Consider the following 13,521-nt stretch of genomic DNA (forward strand, 5'->3'; position numbering starts at 1 on the left):
TGTGCAGGATTGCAGCCTATGTCATTATTGGTGTACAAACATACTTGGTGTCATAGAATCGTAGAGCTGGAAGGGACCCAAAGGGTCATTTAGTCCAGCCCCCTGCAATGCAGGAATAATCCCAGCCCTTTCTGGAGAAGCTGAGGACTGAACCTGGGACCTTCTGCATACAAGGAAGATTCTCCACCACTAAGACTTGGGGCACTTCCAGACAACCAATTTATTGATCATTCTTCCTGATTTATCTGTAGGGAGATTAGACAAAGTTGGCCATTTAATGTGCATTTGTTCCAGTTTGTTTGAGGGAGGTTTCTGCTGCATCAAAGCAAGTGTTATCCACACTTCCCAGTGGATTTCCCCACCACTTTCCTTAAAGCAAAAAGTCTGATCTTTGGGGAAGGGGGAGCTGTTGTGCAAGACCTCCCAATCCAATATAACTGTGCAACCTGAATTTGCTGATATGTTATTGAATCCCACCCGCAGGTAGTGACAGTCTGGAAGCCACCAAAGTCTCATTTACTTCTGAGTAAACATACTTGGGATAGTGCTGCGTATGGTCTAAGAATTATCCCTTTGCGTTAAAAAAAGGTGGTGGTGGGGTAACAATTTTACCAGCATTGATAACATTGCTACAGTTATTGGGTTGTCGCCAATGTTAGTCATACTCAGAGAAGAACCATTGAAAAGAACAGACATGGCTTACTTAGGTTTAATAAGTTTACTGGGTCTATTCTGACTCTCAGTTAGTTGAATACAACCTACCATAAAAAGCAGCCATGACAAATGTTCTTTGTACAAAATAACATATTAAGCTGTGTAGACACCATATGTTCAAAGCCTGCACACCCCAAGAATCCTGGGGATTGTGGTTTGTTAATGGTGCTGGAGAATTTTAGCTTTGTGGTGTGGTGAGTAAACTACGGTTCTCAGGATTCAAGGGGTTCATTTTAATGTATGGTGTGTACACTGTCCTGCTGTGAATTCATTCTTTGCCATTCGATTTCCAAGAGCAGGCCTTGGAGCTATATTTTCTTCCTTTTTTTGCCCTCTCCCTCATGCAAGCTGAGCTGACATTTCTGGAGAAGGGGAACCAAAAAATTTCATAAGGGAAAGACTCTTGCTCATTGCAAGAATATATTGTCTGTTGCAAGAATCTCATCTTTTGTGTTCTGCGTTTCTAAGTGAAGCCAGGAAGTGCAGTTTATCCTGATATCTCAAGCATAAGAATTTGTTTCCGTTCTTTCTCTGTCAGCACAGGCTTTCCCCCTGTGAGCTTAGCCATGCTATATCTGGATATTTCCCCTTTGCAGGGGAAATAGCAACCCAGGGTGTGTACAAAAGATAAGAGATCCTTGTAAGGGCTGGCATGACATGTTTTTCCACATGGTTAACCAAGATTTTGAACAGTGACATCATCTTCCCTTGATTGTCATTAGTAGGAAAAAAGGAACAACTTTTAGGTTCATTGTCAGGGGGTTTGACAGAAATAAATGCAGACTGATGTATAGGATAGGCTTCTCCACTTGTTACACTGAACACAGGTAGGCGCTTGCCTGTAAAAATATTTGTGTGAAAGAGTATACATTTGTTGGTTTGTACAGCTCAACTACAGTACTGTTATACAGGAGAACAGGCTCTACACTCATTTAATGCAATGTGTGAATCTGCCTTACATGACACCCCAAAGCTGTCTTTGTTCACAAGCAGTGTCTCCTCATTTAATAACTCTTATAGCAATAAACCGAGCATCCTAGCCCCATTGAAGCAAATCGTATAAATTAAATGCTTTCAGACTGTACAGTATCTCATGGGGGTCATGTAATAATCATGGCCTGGTCACAAAATCATGAGTCAAGATCCCTTAAAAAAAAACAAAAAACCCAAGGTTGGCTTTCAAAAATCTGATTATAAAAAAAAAAATCTATTTTGAGACTCCCTTTTTCTCCAGAACACATGCTTCCTTACTCACTCCAGTTCTGCACGCTATAACTGTGGTTACTGAGCTGTTTGTGCATCTGACTCTCCCCGAGTATCCAAACGCCATGTGGATCTCAGATTGCTATGATTACAAACACATCTACATGCAGTGGGAAAAGCTGGCATATGGAACCATCCTGAGTTTCTTTTTGGAGGGGTATAAGCAGCTTCTTGGAGGGATGTATGATCAGTCCAGCCACCCACCTCCTTCAATAATCCCTCTCACATCTTGTTTCCCAATAACTGTCCTAGGCTTTGGAGGAAAATTGCCAACACAGAGCATGGAATTGGCTAATAAGTCCATTTGCTGCAGGTACCTCCTGCTTGAAGCAGGAATCGGCCCGCCTGTGATGCAGGGTGAAGTGCCTGCCTCGGGTGGCATGCGAGGCGATGCTCCACTCACCCTGCCACTTCGGCCACTGAGAGGGAGGCAATCTGGCGCATGGTGTTGCTGCTCATCTTTCCTGCTCTGGGCAAAGCAGCCAAATGAGCAGCAAACACTTGGAAGAGCATCTTAGCTCCCACCAAGATCTGCAAGAACCAGGGTGTGGCGGCAGAAGTGGAGTGTGATGAATGGGGCCAGGAGGCAGCAATTCCCCTGCGAAATGGGAAAGGCCACCTCTGCTTACATGCACAGCAGCCTTCCTCAATCAAGTGCACTCTAGATGTTTTCGCCTGCAACTCACATCATCTCTGATGATTGGCACTGATGGGTGCTGTATGGGGAGACAATAAGGGTATGGTGTAGATCTTGACTGTATCATAGGCAGGACCAGAGTGGGGCAGGGAGCAAGTGCCCCCCCCAGTCAATGAGTTTGCCCCCACCACTTGCCTCCCTGTTTCTGAACTCCTATCGTTTGCATATGCTGTTATTTTTCTTTTGTTATTGATAGTTTTATTAAGACTTTTCATAATATAATAAAAAAACTAATCTACACACAAAAGGAAGGAAGGAAGGGAGGGAGGGAGGAGATAGACGAATACAAATATCTTAACTATTATCCCATACAGAAAAAGGTGCAACCCTCCCAGCTCTCACCTGGGAGACCCCTTTCTTCCCCCAGCTTCTCTCCCTGGGAGATCTCCCCTTCCCTGCTTCTCACACAGAGTCCTTCACCCACTGTCAATTACCTTCATCTGCGTGCAATTCTCTATTTAACCCATATGCTGTTATTTCTCTATCTTGCCCACCTAGAAATGTATGTTGCCTCTTCTCTGCCTCCCCACTTTTTTATGCGGCACCGTTCAGTAGATGCCTCCGTGATTATGAGAACTGGATTTTTATTCTTAACTCATTCAGGATATTGAAAAATCCCTGGATCTCTGCCTTTTAAAATATACACAGACAGTGGCTTCCTGTGCTGCTGTCTTGGCAGAATCACACTATGTGGGAAGGATTCCAGGTAAAGGCCTTTCCTGCTGGGGCACCTCTTACAAGGAGTGCAAAAATACAAGCTGCACAACAGCACAACAGCAGGGTCTGCACTGCTTATGTTCCATTACAGCAAAACCCTACAGAGGGAAACTCAGCTGGGCCAGCCCTAGAAACCCCAGAATGAAGCAAAGGGAATTACCCAAAATGTCCTGGGGAGGTAAAAAGTTACCCATGGCTTTAAGGGCACTCACAGCAGGTTCTTCACCCATGGCGTGAGCATGGCCTTCCAAGCTGTCCTAGATACATGAATGTCCAGCAGGCCTTCCTCCTTTATGTGACACTTGTATGTTTATTTGCATATGTATTCACGATTCATCTAGCGAAAACAACTCACATACATTTTTTAAGGAGTTGCCCAAACTGCTCTGGAGGGGACTGGATGTGTTGAGTGAGTGATACTAACCAATAGGTAACTGCTTTCTCCCTCATTCAAATGGAGCATAACATATTCCAGGAGATCAAAATCTATGTTTGCATGCAGAGTAGCAACTCTTACATTGTTATATCTGTCTATATTTCCTGGACCACACATGTTTCTCTGTCTCTCAGCATCATGCTGTATCAAATTGTTCTTTAGGGCTGCCAGTTTGTCTTGTTCCTACCATTAGGCAGAGTGAGGCAGCTGCCTCGGGTGGCAGATGCTGAAGGGTGGATAGCAGTTGTGAGGTGTTGATGTGTGTGTTGTGTGGTCTACCCTGGCAGTGGCAGCACCAGGGGAATAAATTCAGGGCGGGCACAGAAGGGGCAAAGTATATTTATAGGTGAGTGAGAGAGAGAAAATAACAGCATGTGTTAATGACAGGAGTTCGGAAATGTGGGTGGGCAAGTGGGGCGGGGTAGTAAGCTCCTTGTTTCGGGGTGCTTGCCCTAATACCTACGGGTACAGAAAAAGATGCTGTCCTGTTGCCAATGTAGAAGGAAGGTTCAATCGCCAGCCCAGTCAGGCTTTGCACATGGAATAGGAGGGGGCACCATATTGTCCCACTCAGGCAGCAAAAGGTTTGGCAGCCTGGCATGCAGAAACAGGTGAAGCTTATCTTGCGGGACTTGACATCTTTCCGCAGGGCCTGCAAGACAGAGCTGTTCCGCCTGGCCTTTGGTCTGGACTCAGTCTGACTCTTCTGTTTCCCTCCCCTTACAGTTTTGATTTATGGGCTACTTTTAAAATGAGGCTCCATTTTAAATTCCATTTTAACTTGTATTTTAACTTGTGTTTTTTCTATTATGTTTTTATTGTAATTTTACTGGTTACAGATAGGTAGCCGTGTTGGTCTGCCATAGTCAAAAAAAAAAAAATTCCTTCCAGTAGCACCTTAAAGACCAACTAAGTCAGTTCTTGGTATGAGCTTTCGTGTATCTGAAGAAGTGTGCATGCACACGAAAGCTCATACCAAGAACTGACTTAGTTGGTCTTTAAGGTGCTACTGGAAGGAATTTTTTTTTGTTTTAATTTTACTGGTGTTAGCCACCCTGAGCTGCTGCTGCTTCTTCTTCTTCTTCTTCTTCTTCTTCTTCTTCTTCTTCTTCTTCTTCTTCTTATTATTATTATTATTATTATTATTATTATTATTACCATGGAGCTGACATGATGGATAAAACATCACCTGTTTTAATCTGCATGTTCTGAGATGCTGATAATGGGACAACAGCAGAGCAAGCCAAAAAGAAAAAAGAAAGCTCCCCCCTTTTCAGCCACATCTGTGTGACACAGCTGGGGGAAAAATCGAAGCCTGTTGCCCCTCAGGATTTATGGAAAAGATTTGCCATGTTTCCAGATACGCACGACAGGCAGCATGGAAACAGCTCCTTCCCCCCTCCCCTCTCCTCCTCAGAGTATTTTCATTTCCTTCGGCCCCCACAGCACCCCGTGCGAAAAGAAAAGAAAAGCTCCTGTTGTTTCAAAGAGGCAATTATTAGCATTCACCCAAGGAAAAAGGCTGTGAATTATCGTGATTGTGGCGGCACAGCTGATAGCTTCCCGTGCAGCCTGCAAGCGGATTTAAGGGAGGGGAGAAGTTTCTTCTCAAAGAGGGAGAGAGGAAAGAGAGCGCGCGGAGGAAAAACCTTTAGGGAGGACAAAAGTACCGCCGCTAAAAGTTTCAGGACTCACCCAGCTGCCCGGTTTCCCAGCGATGTTGTCATCCTCTCAACAAAGCGCGCAGAGGCGCTTCTCGCTTCAGAACCGTTTGAGGTCTCCCTTGTGAAGAAAGTTATACCTTGGCATTTCCCTCACAAAAAAAGCGTCCACGCCCTTCTCCTTCTCTCCACCCCCGCCCGGCAAATAAAATAAAAATGAAATAATATATATATATGTATATATATGCAAATGATGGTGGATTCAACACGAAGGATAGCCGAGCTTTCACCACAGTAGTTCCAAAACACTGGCGGCTCCGAAATGAGAATCCCTTCCCAAGTGGTGTTTCTGCATTGAGCTACTTTTCTACTTCCTGTATTTGTGTGAACAGGGGCTCTCAGGAAGAGGCTGTCCTTGGTGGTCAAGGGTGTTTTATTTCTTCTTCTTCTTCCTTCCCACCCCCCCCCCACCGCCCTACAAACCCATTTTTAGTCATGAACTTTAGCTCATAGAGTTAGGAAGCCGGGCCTGCGCTCTCGCGCCTCACGGCCGGCTTCGTACCTGGCTGGCCTCTGAGGGACGCAGTTTCCTCAGCCCCGCAGGTACATCTGGAGGAGAGGCGGGGGCAAAGAGGGCCGTGAACTCTGCGAAGCATTTCATGCGGCAGTACAGTGGTGTCCATCTGCAAATTCCTGAGGCATGTGTATTTGTGTTTTGAGTGAGTAACTGGAACCAGATGGAGTCTGGAAACCTTCGTGCTGTTTACATAGGACGTGCGAGAATGGAGGCCCGAGAAGCCAGGGAGAGGCGCAACTTTCTGACAACGCTGCGGTAATAGGTCCTTCTGGGCTTGCTACTCCATGAATTAGTGCCCTAATATATATATTTGTTGCCAGTTAAAAATCACAGAGCACAACTGCTCTCTACCTGTGGTAGGGTACATGACTTATGCATGGCCGGGGGGGGGGAAAGAGGGCAAGTAGGAGAGCTCAGTTGGTGGAGCATGAGGCTCTTAATCTCAAGGTGGTGGGTTTGCGCAAAATTCCTGCATTTCAGGGGGTTGGACTAGATGATCCACATGGTCCCTTCCAACTCTACAATTCTATGAGTCCATGATAGATTTGCAGAATGCTTACATATGCTAATTTACACATATAGATTAAATAGTGGCAATGCTTTGAAATCCTTTAGAAAGAAAGATACGTCGCATCAGAGAAGACTGTGGCCAGGTCTTTTCTACTCTCCCTGTGTTATCTGCGGGTGGGGAACTTGAAGGCCACTGAATATCTCTCTCTCCTGAGGGTTCTTTATCTTTAAACTAGAATGTAAATAGCTCTTCAAAAAGCCTGGGGTCACGTGACTGTTAATATTATGGCGAACCAAACACATTTCAACCCCAAAAGGGTCTTCTTCAGTTGTAAATATCCCACTTGGCTTTTATCGCAATAGGCTGGTCATAGCAGCTGAGATTCTGGTACAATTATATCCTGGCACGCTTCAAATGATGACACTTTGAACATTTGATTGATTGTGAAGAGAATAAAGTTGTATATTTCCATTTATACATATTGCATATTAATTTGCAGATTTATGCACTCACACCAAATTTTGCATTTTAGTTCATTGTCTGAGATTGAGTTTTGTATTGCTTTACGTTTCATATCCTTGGTAGGAAGCTAGACAATAATTATGCAGCTGAAACAAAGACGAAATAGTGACTATTCTAACCCAGATACAATTAAGGCCATTATTATTATTATTATTATTATTATTATTATTATTATTATTATTATTATTATATCACATTAGCCAAACAGAAACCTGTAGCTTCCCCAATGCTATTGACCTCCCTCCCTCAACCTACCAACCAACCAGCCATTTATGATTTCTCAATCCAGCTGTGTCAAGCCTTCTGCTATTTCAACTTCGGCATCAACATTCAGTTATGGTTTAAAAACAGCCTTCCTCAACCTAGCACCCTTTAGACATTGTTGGACTACAATGCCCATCATCCCTCACCACTGGCCACTTTGGCTGAGGTTAATGTTAATTGGAGTCCAACAATACCTGGAGGGCGCCTGGTTGATGTAGGCTCCCCCAGACCACCTTTACTTTCTGTTATCTGAAGTCCTTCACATTCAGCAGGACATGGAGCTGGATCTTGGTGCAATGGACTGACTAGTTGCAGGACCTTAGCCAGACCTAGCAGAGTACACACAGAATCCACGGAAGCAATTGGCGACTTGGTTGCAGACAGGATAGACGAAGCAGGAACCAGGAACTTGTAGTTAGGTGTCTATTATATACAGTGGACTATTTACAGGAACAGAACACGGATCTTTTGCTAGCTCTCTCTGATATGACTCACAACTCCTACACTGACACACAGAACTCTGAACTCCGAACTTACGCATTCCAGTTAGTAGGCCATTAATTATCACTCCCTTGAGAGAGCTTGACCAATCAGGGAGCGGTCTCCATGTCTCTGTTATCACCAGGCAGACTTACTCCTTCAGATTGCCTTCTGGCTGTCTGCCAAACCTTAATGGACTCTGTGTGAGTAGCTGCATGTACACAGTTTCCCAACAGTGGTACCTCGGGTTAAGAACTTAATTCTTTCCGGAGGTCCGCTCTTAACCTGAAACTGTTCTTAACCTGAGGTACCACTTTAGCTAATGGGGCCTCCCACTGCCGCTGCACTGCTGCCGCACAATTTCTGTTCTCATCCTGAAGCAAAGTTCTTAACCCGAGGTAATATTTCTGGGTTAGTGGAGTCTGTAACCTGGAGCATCTGTAACCCAAGGTACCACTGTGCAGGTAACTCACAACCAAGGGGAAAAGAAGATGCAAAAATGGCATGCACTGGGGGCGGGGGGGGGGGAGAAAATGGCAGGAAAATGGCACATATGGGGGGAAAGGGGGTAGGAGAGCAGGAAAAAAATGGCCAGCAGTCTTCATTAGAGTGCTGTGATGGCTTTGTTGAGCTCATCCAGGAAGAAATGGAATCGCCAGTTGAGGACCAACAGTTACTGACTGCTGAAGAGCTGGAGGAAATGGCTGGATCAAACTCAGAATGGGAACGGGGGGTGAGGATGGCGAGCATGAACCAGCAAGCTGGAACCTGCAGAAATTTTCTCAACTCTTCCAAGTCATCAAATCACACAAATGATCTGATTGCAGAGTTTGACCCCTCAATGGAATGCAGCCTCAAGATCATCCATGGGATTACAGACAGTCTGAGCCCAGTGCTTACCGTATTTTCTAGGGGGGGAAAGTGCAGGAACTCCCACTTTTTTTGACAGGCAACCCTAAGTTGTTGTGCTTTTTTAGGGGGGAGACAAAGTTATTCAGCCTTTTTTTTTAGGGAGAAAGCAACACCTTTTTTGGGGGGGGAACGGTTCTCCAGACAATTGCCCCAGTGCTGGCATCTCTGTGGCCACATTGCAATGTCACCTGACTTGCCTCCAACGCGTTGCCGTTGCATTTTTACACACACTTTCCCCTAACACACACATTTTTGTATATGTTATTTGACTGGCAAAGGGCATCACAAAATTTGAAGAAGTGTGAATTTCAAAGGATATCTGGGTTTCAGTTTGTGTATGGTTTGGGGAAGTGGAAATTGGGTATGCTTGATTTAAAATGTGGACTGAGCCAAATTTCTCCCACCTCCGCAGCCTGAGTATGAGACACTGAACAGCACAAACAGCACACACACAAAAACAGAATTTGAATTCTGTGGCAAGAAAAGCCCTGTCCTGCTCTGAATACACGAGGGCCTGGATGTAAAGAACTAATGTAGGTGTCTTCAAGAGCATTAAGGGGACAGCCAGGAGGCAACGGTAGTGGATCCAACCGCTTATCACCAATTAATAATGCGGCAGACTCACCCCGCTAACTGCCCCCTATTCAATATACAGTGGTACCTCGGGTTAAGAACTTAATTCGTTCTGGAGGTCTGTTCTTAACCCGAAACTGTTCTTAACCTGAAGCACCACTTTAGCTAATGGGGCCTCCTGTTGCTGCTGTGCCGCCGCTGCACGATTTCTGTTCTCATCCTGAAGCAAAGTTCTTAACCCAAGGTAATATTTCTGGGTTAGTGGAGTCTGTAACCTGAAGCGTATGTAACCCGAGGTACCACTGTAGTGCACACACCTCAATGTGCACCAGTGAACATGAGGTTTTACAAATTTACCATGGGATGTCTAGTGGGGGACTTGTATGAGAGAAAACTTAAATGATTATAGTCTCAGGCAGAAAATGTTCAAACAAACAGGAAAAGCTTATTAAGCAAAAAAGGGGGGGATTATGAAACAAAGTGGGTCAGGAAATGCGGTCTTTCAGGTAGAAGTTAACTTATTTACTTTAACTAACTATAAGATGACTCAGGCTTAAACACAGTGTCACAGTCACAGCTTCTCTTTACCTCTCTTTACTCAAAATCAGTTGTTATACTTCAGTTTCTGTTACTTAGTTAAATACAGTTAAATACTTTTAAGACCATACAGCTTCCTTCACCGATTAATAGCTTGGTTCACGAGTGAGGGGCACTTTCCCTCAGTTACACACTCTTTAAGCAATCCCACATCTGAGGTATTCCAAATGGTATAACAGATCCAGGGCATCACCTCACCCCTTGTTACTGATTCAGGAGTCTTCTGTACCTAGAAGAACTCTCCCTTCCTGGCTATACTGAGACCCAGGTAGCCTGTAAACCCACAGGTTCAACCTCTCCCAGTTCAGTCACAATCCTCCTAGAACACTCCTGTCTGTATACCTTTCCCAGAGGTAAAAGGTAAAGGACCCCTGGACGGTTAAGTCCAGTTAAAGGTGACTATGGGGTGTGGCGCTCATCTTGCTTCAGGCCAAGGGAACCAGCATTTGTCCACAGATAGCTTTCCAGGTCATGTGGCCAGCATGGCTCAACCACTTCTGGTGTATGCAATGCCAGAGCGCATGGAAACGCCATTTACCTTCCTGCCACAGTGGTACCTATTTATCTACTTGCACTGGTGTGCTTTCCAACTGCTAGGTTGGCAGAAGCTAGGACAGAGCAACGGGAGTTCACCACCTTTGATCGGATTCAAACCACCGACCTTCTGATCGGCAAGCCCAAGAGGCTCAGTAGTTTAAACCACAGCGCCACCTGCATCCTACCTTTCCAAGGCCCTCAACACTGTCCCCCTATCCAAGCTTCGGGGCTCTGTCCTCTTGCTATGGATAGTTTCCTCAGTGTGGATATTTAACAACTCAGAACCAGTTCTCCCTCAGTCAAATCCCATCCTACTCGCTATCTCTCCCCTTAAATCAAGCCCTAACTCCCTCAAAAGCAGCTCCTTTTGTTCTCTCCCCTGAAATGTTGTTCCTCCCCCTTCTGTGGCTGACTTGGTTAACAATCAGAGAGAGGCTCCAGCACTCTGGTGGCATTTCAGGGGGACTGCACCACCAGACTCTGGTCTGGTTCTGTTTTCCCTCTCAGCAACATCCAGGAGGGCAGCTGAAGCTTAATGACACAGCCAGCTCTTCTCTCCCACTTTCAGAAGGGGTTTGGACATATGACATGAATGGCAGGGGCTGCTGTTCAAGAAGTGCAACCACACGGTCCCTTTGTATGCATGAAACTAGTTGTGTGCAAGTTTGGATCACAACCAAGGCAGATTTGCATCAATTTGCTTGCCTTGCACACTTCCAACTGATTCCACCAGGCTTCAAAAGAGTGGCTGCACCTCGTCTTATTGCTAATAAAAAAACCGTAGCAAGAATTTTATTCAGTTTCTCTTGCCTCGCAATTTAACAAGCTGCCTGTCACTTTCCTCAATTTTTCTCTGTAATCATGAGGTCTAAAATGGTGTATGTGCATGTATGCATGCATGCAGGTCAGCTGGGTTTAAAATGCGTCACCTGGTGAATGTGTACAACACACAAGCAATTTGTACATTCATCAGACTTTGAACGAACTGACAGCATCCACTCTTTGGCACCTGGTAAAGGTTTTTTGTTTTTATCTCCCCTCCCCCTGGCTTTAAATGCCATCTGTATTGTTTCTAATTCTGTGTCTATTGGCTTTTATTTTCTAATTTGATGTGATTTTTTTCAGGGCTACTTTTTATTGCTTCAATTGTTTTAAAATTATTCGTAAACTAGCTTGAGAAGTAGAGAAAATGAGTTAATTCTTCACTTGCACAGTGCAATGGTGGGCATTTTTTTACCCACCATGCATAGCATATCTATTTTTTAAAAAAAACATTTTTGCACGATCTCTTTCCAAATGACGAGTTTCAGTAACGTTCATGAACTTTTACAAGTGCCAAAGGGAAAAGATAGGACAAGATTGGCTTTTACTAAAGTGCCCTCAACTGATGTGCGGATTGCGTAATCGTAATACTTCCCCACCCCCTCTGTCTGTGAGCTGCTATATATCATCTGCAGGCTGCATAAGGACGCTGGATGAGCTGTTGTGGGCTCCTGTACTGTTAATCTGCAGATTACAAGCCCGTTATAGCACAAACCCGCATTACATAACTGGCCAGTGAAGCCTGCTGAGTCAAACTGTTGGCTGAGTGATTTTGCACATTGGAATGGGGCTGTCTCACAATACAGAGCCTTTAATGATCAGTGTACACACAAATGCTAACCTTTCCCCAAGCAGAAATAAAAGGCAGGATCTCTCACTCCCCCTCTCCCTTCTCTGATACACACCTGTGTGAAGAATGTCCTGAATTTATATTTTGCTCAGCTGACCTAGTGGCTTATTATGTCATACAGTCCAGCCTGTTTAAGAATCTATGGACCATCTCTCCAGATCCCTTGCATTTCTGTTGGAGCTCCTTTCAGCTCCAGCATCAATAGAGAAGGCGGTTTTGTCGCTTCTCAGCCCTGCATGTCAAAGTTGTGCTTTCCCAAGAAGTTTGGTGGCACAGGGTAGGGGGTGGTAGTCACCTCTTCCTCTGCTCGCAGTCTGATCTCCCTCACTCTGATCTCATCTTTATTTTGGGATGTGGTGAGCAATTAAACAAAAGTAACAACAGTTTGCTTTCTTCTTACTGAAATGCCCAGTTCTTGCATTTAAATGCAACAAGCTGGGTGTCAGAGGGTGTTGTGATGGCACAAGAGTGCCACGCTGGGAACCTCAGCCCTAGATTGTAATGGGGAGGGGGGGCACAGCTCAGTGGGAGAGCATGTGCTCTGAATGCAGAAGGTCTATGGTTCAATCACAACACCTCCAGCTAAAAGGGTGAGGTGGCAAGTAGCAGGAAAGGGTGCTGCCAATTTCTTGTTCTTCATGTTGAAAACAGCTTTGCATATAGGAATATTTTCCATGTAACCCTTTAACAGTCTTGCTGCTGTCTTCAAAATTATTTCCAGCTTTTGTAGGAATCCGTGAAACACAATTTAGAGCACATATAAGGAACAAGTTACAATTTGAATGCAGCCCTAAATAGGAGAGTGTTCATTCCCGATGCCTGGACACACTTTTCCTGGGGAAAACATCATTGCCACTCTCTTGTTATCCTTATATATTTTATTGACAGTGTACATGTGTTGTTATACATATATATATAGTGCCTTACAATACTGACTGCTAGGTTTATTTTAAATATAAATCTTCATTTCATATTAACTATTGTTTCCCCCTCCTTTTCACGATAAAAATAATCAAAGGTCATGCCAATATTATGTAACAAATTATCACGTTTGGAATTTTCTTTATAATGACATACAGATCTGTACAAAGAACCCCCATATCACAAAAGCATTCACAGTGCATAAGGTCACAGTCATTGAAAAAATAAATAACATGATAAATAGATTCTGTGTAATTTACAGTTTACAAAGTTGTTACTTTCCATTCTCTGAGCAGCACTATAAAAAGCATCTCATTTTTTTTTCCAGACGAGGTACCACCATACCCCATTGTGGGATGCACACTGCACACACCTGTTGCACATGGAAGGGAAAAAGAAAACTACATGGATCAGCAGTTAGTTCTGTGCTCGGAAATGTCCCTGAATCATCTCACTCAACAAAGGGA

The 13,521-nt window shown here is 44.4% G+C and overlaps 1 protein-coding gene across 3 annotated transcripts in view; it reads right to left on the reverse strand.

Moving 5' to 3' along the window:
* The window catches only part of RIN3 (Ras and Rab interactor 3), a 77,167-nt gene extending 70,711 nt beyond the window's left edge, over positions 1–6,456 (reverse strand). For 2 of the 3 annotated variants that reach the window (XR_014562521.1, XM_083732480.1), the window contains exon 1: positions 5,523–6,448. Coding sequence is in view for 2 of the 3 variants with exons in the window: in XM_083732480.1 (XP_083588606.1) it covers positions 5,523–5,554 (32 nt within the window). In the remaining variant the exon portion in view is untranslated. Of the gene's footprint in view, positions 1–5,522 lie in introns of all 3 variants that reach the window. The other variant, XM_083732482.1, reaches the window with a different exon arrangement.
* Between the last annotated feature and the right edge of the window lie 7,065 nt (positions 6,457–13,521).

This window comes from Podarcis gaigeae (assembly GCF_964106915.1).
Source record: "Podarcis gaigeae genome assembly, chromosome: 1".
In the NCBI taxonomy this organism is placed as follows: Eukaryota; Metazoa; Chordata; class Lepidosauria; order Squamata; family Lacertidae; genus Podarcis; species Podarcis gaigeae.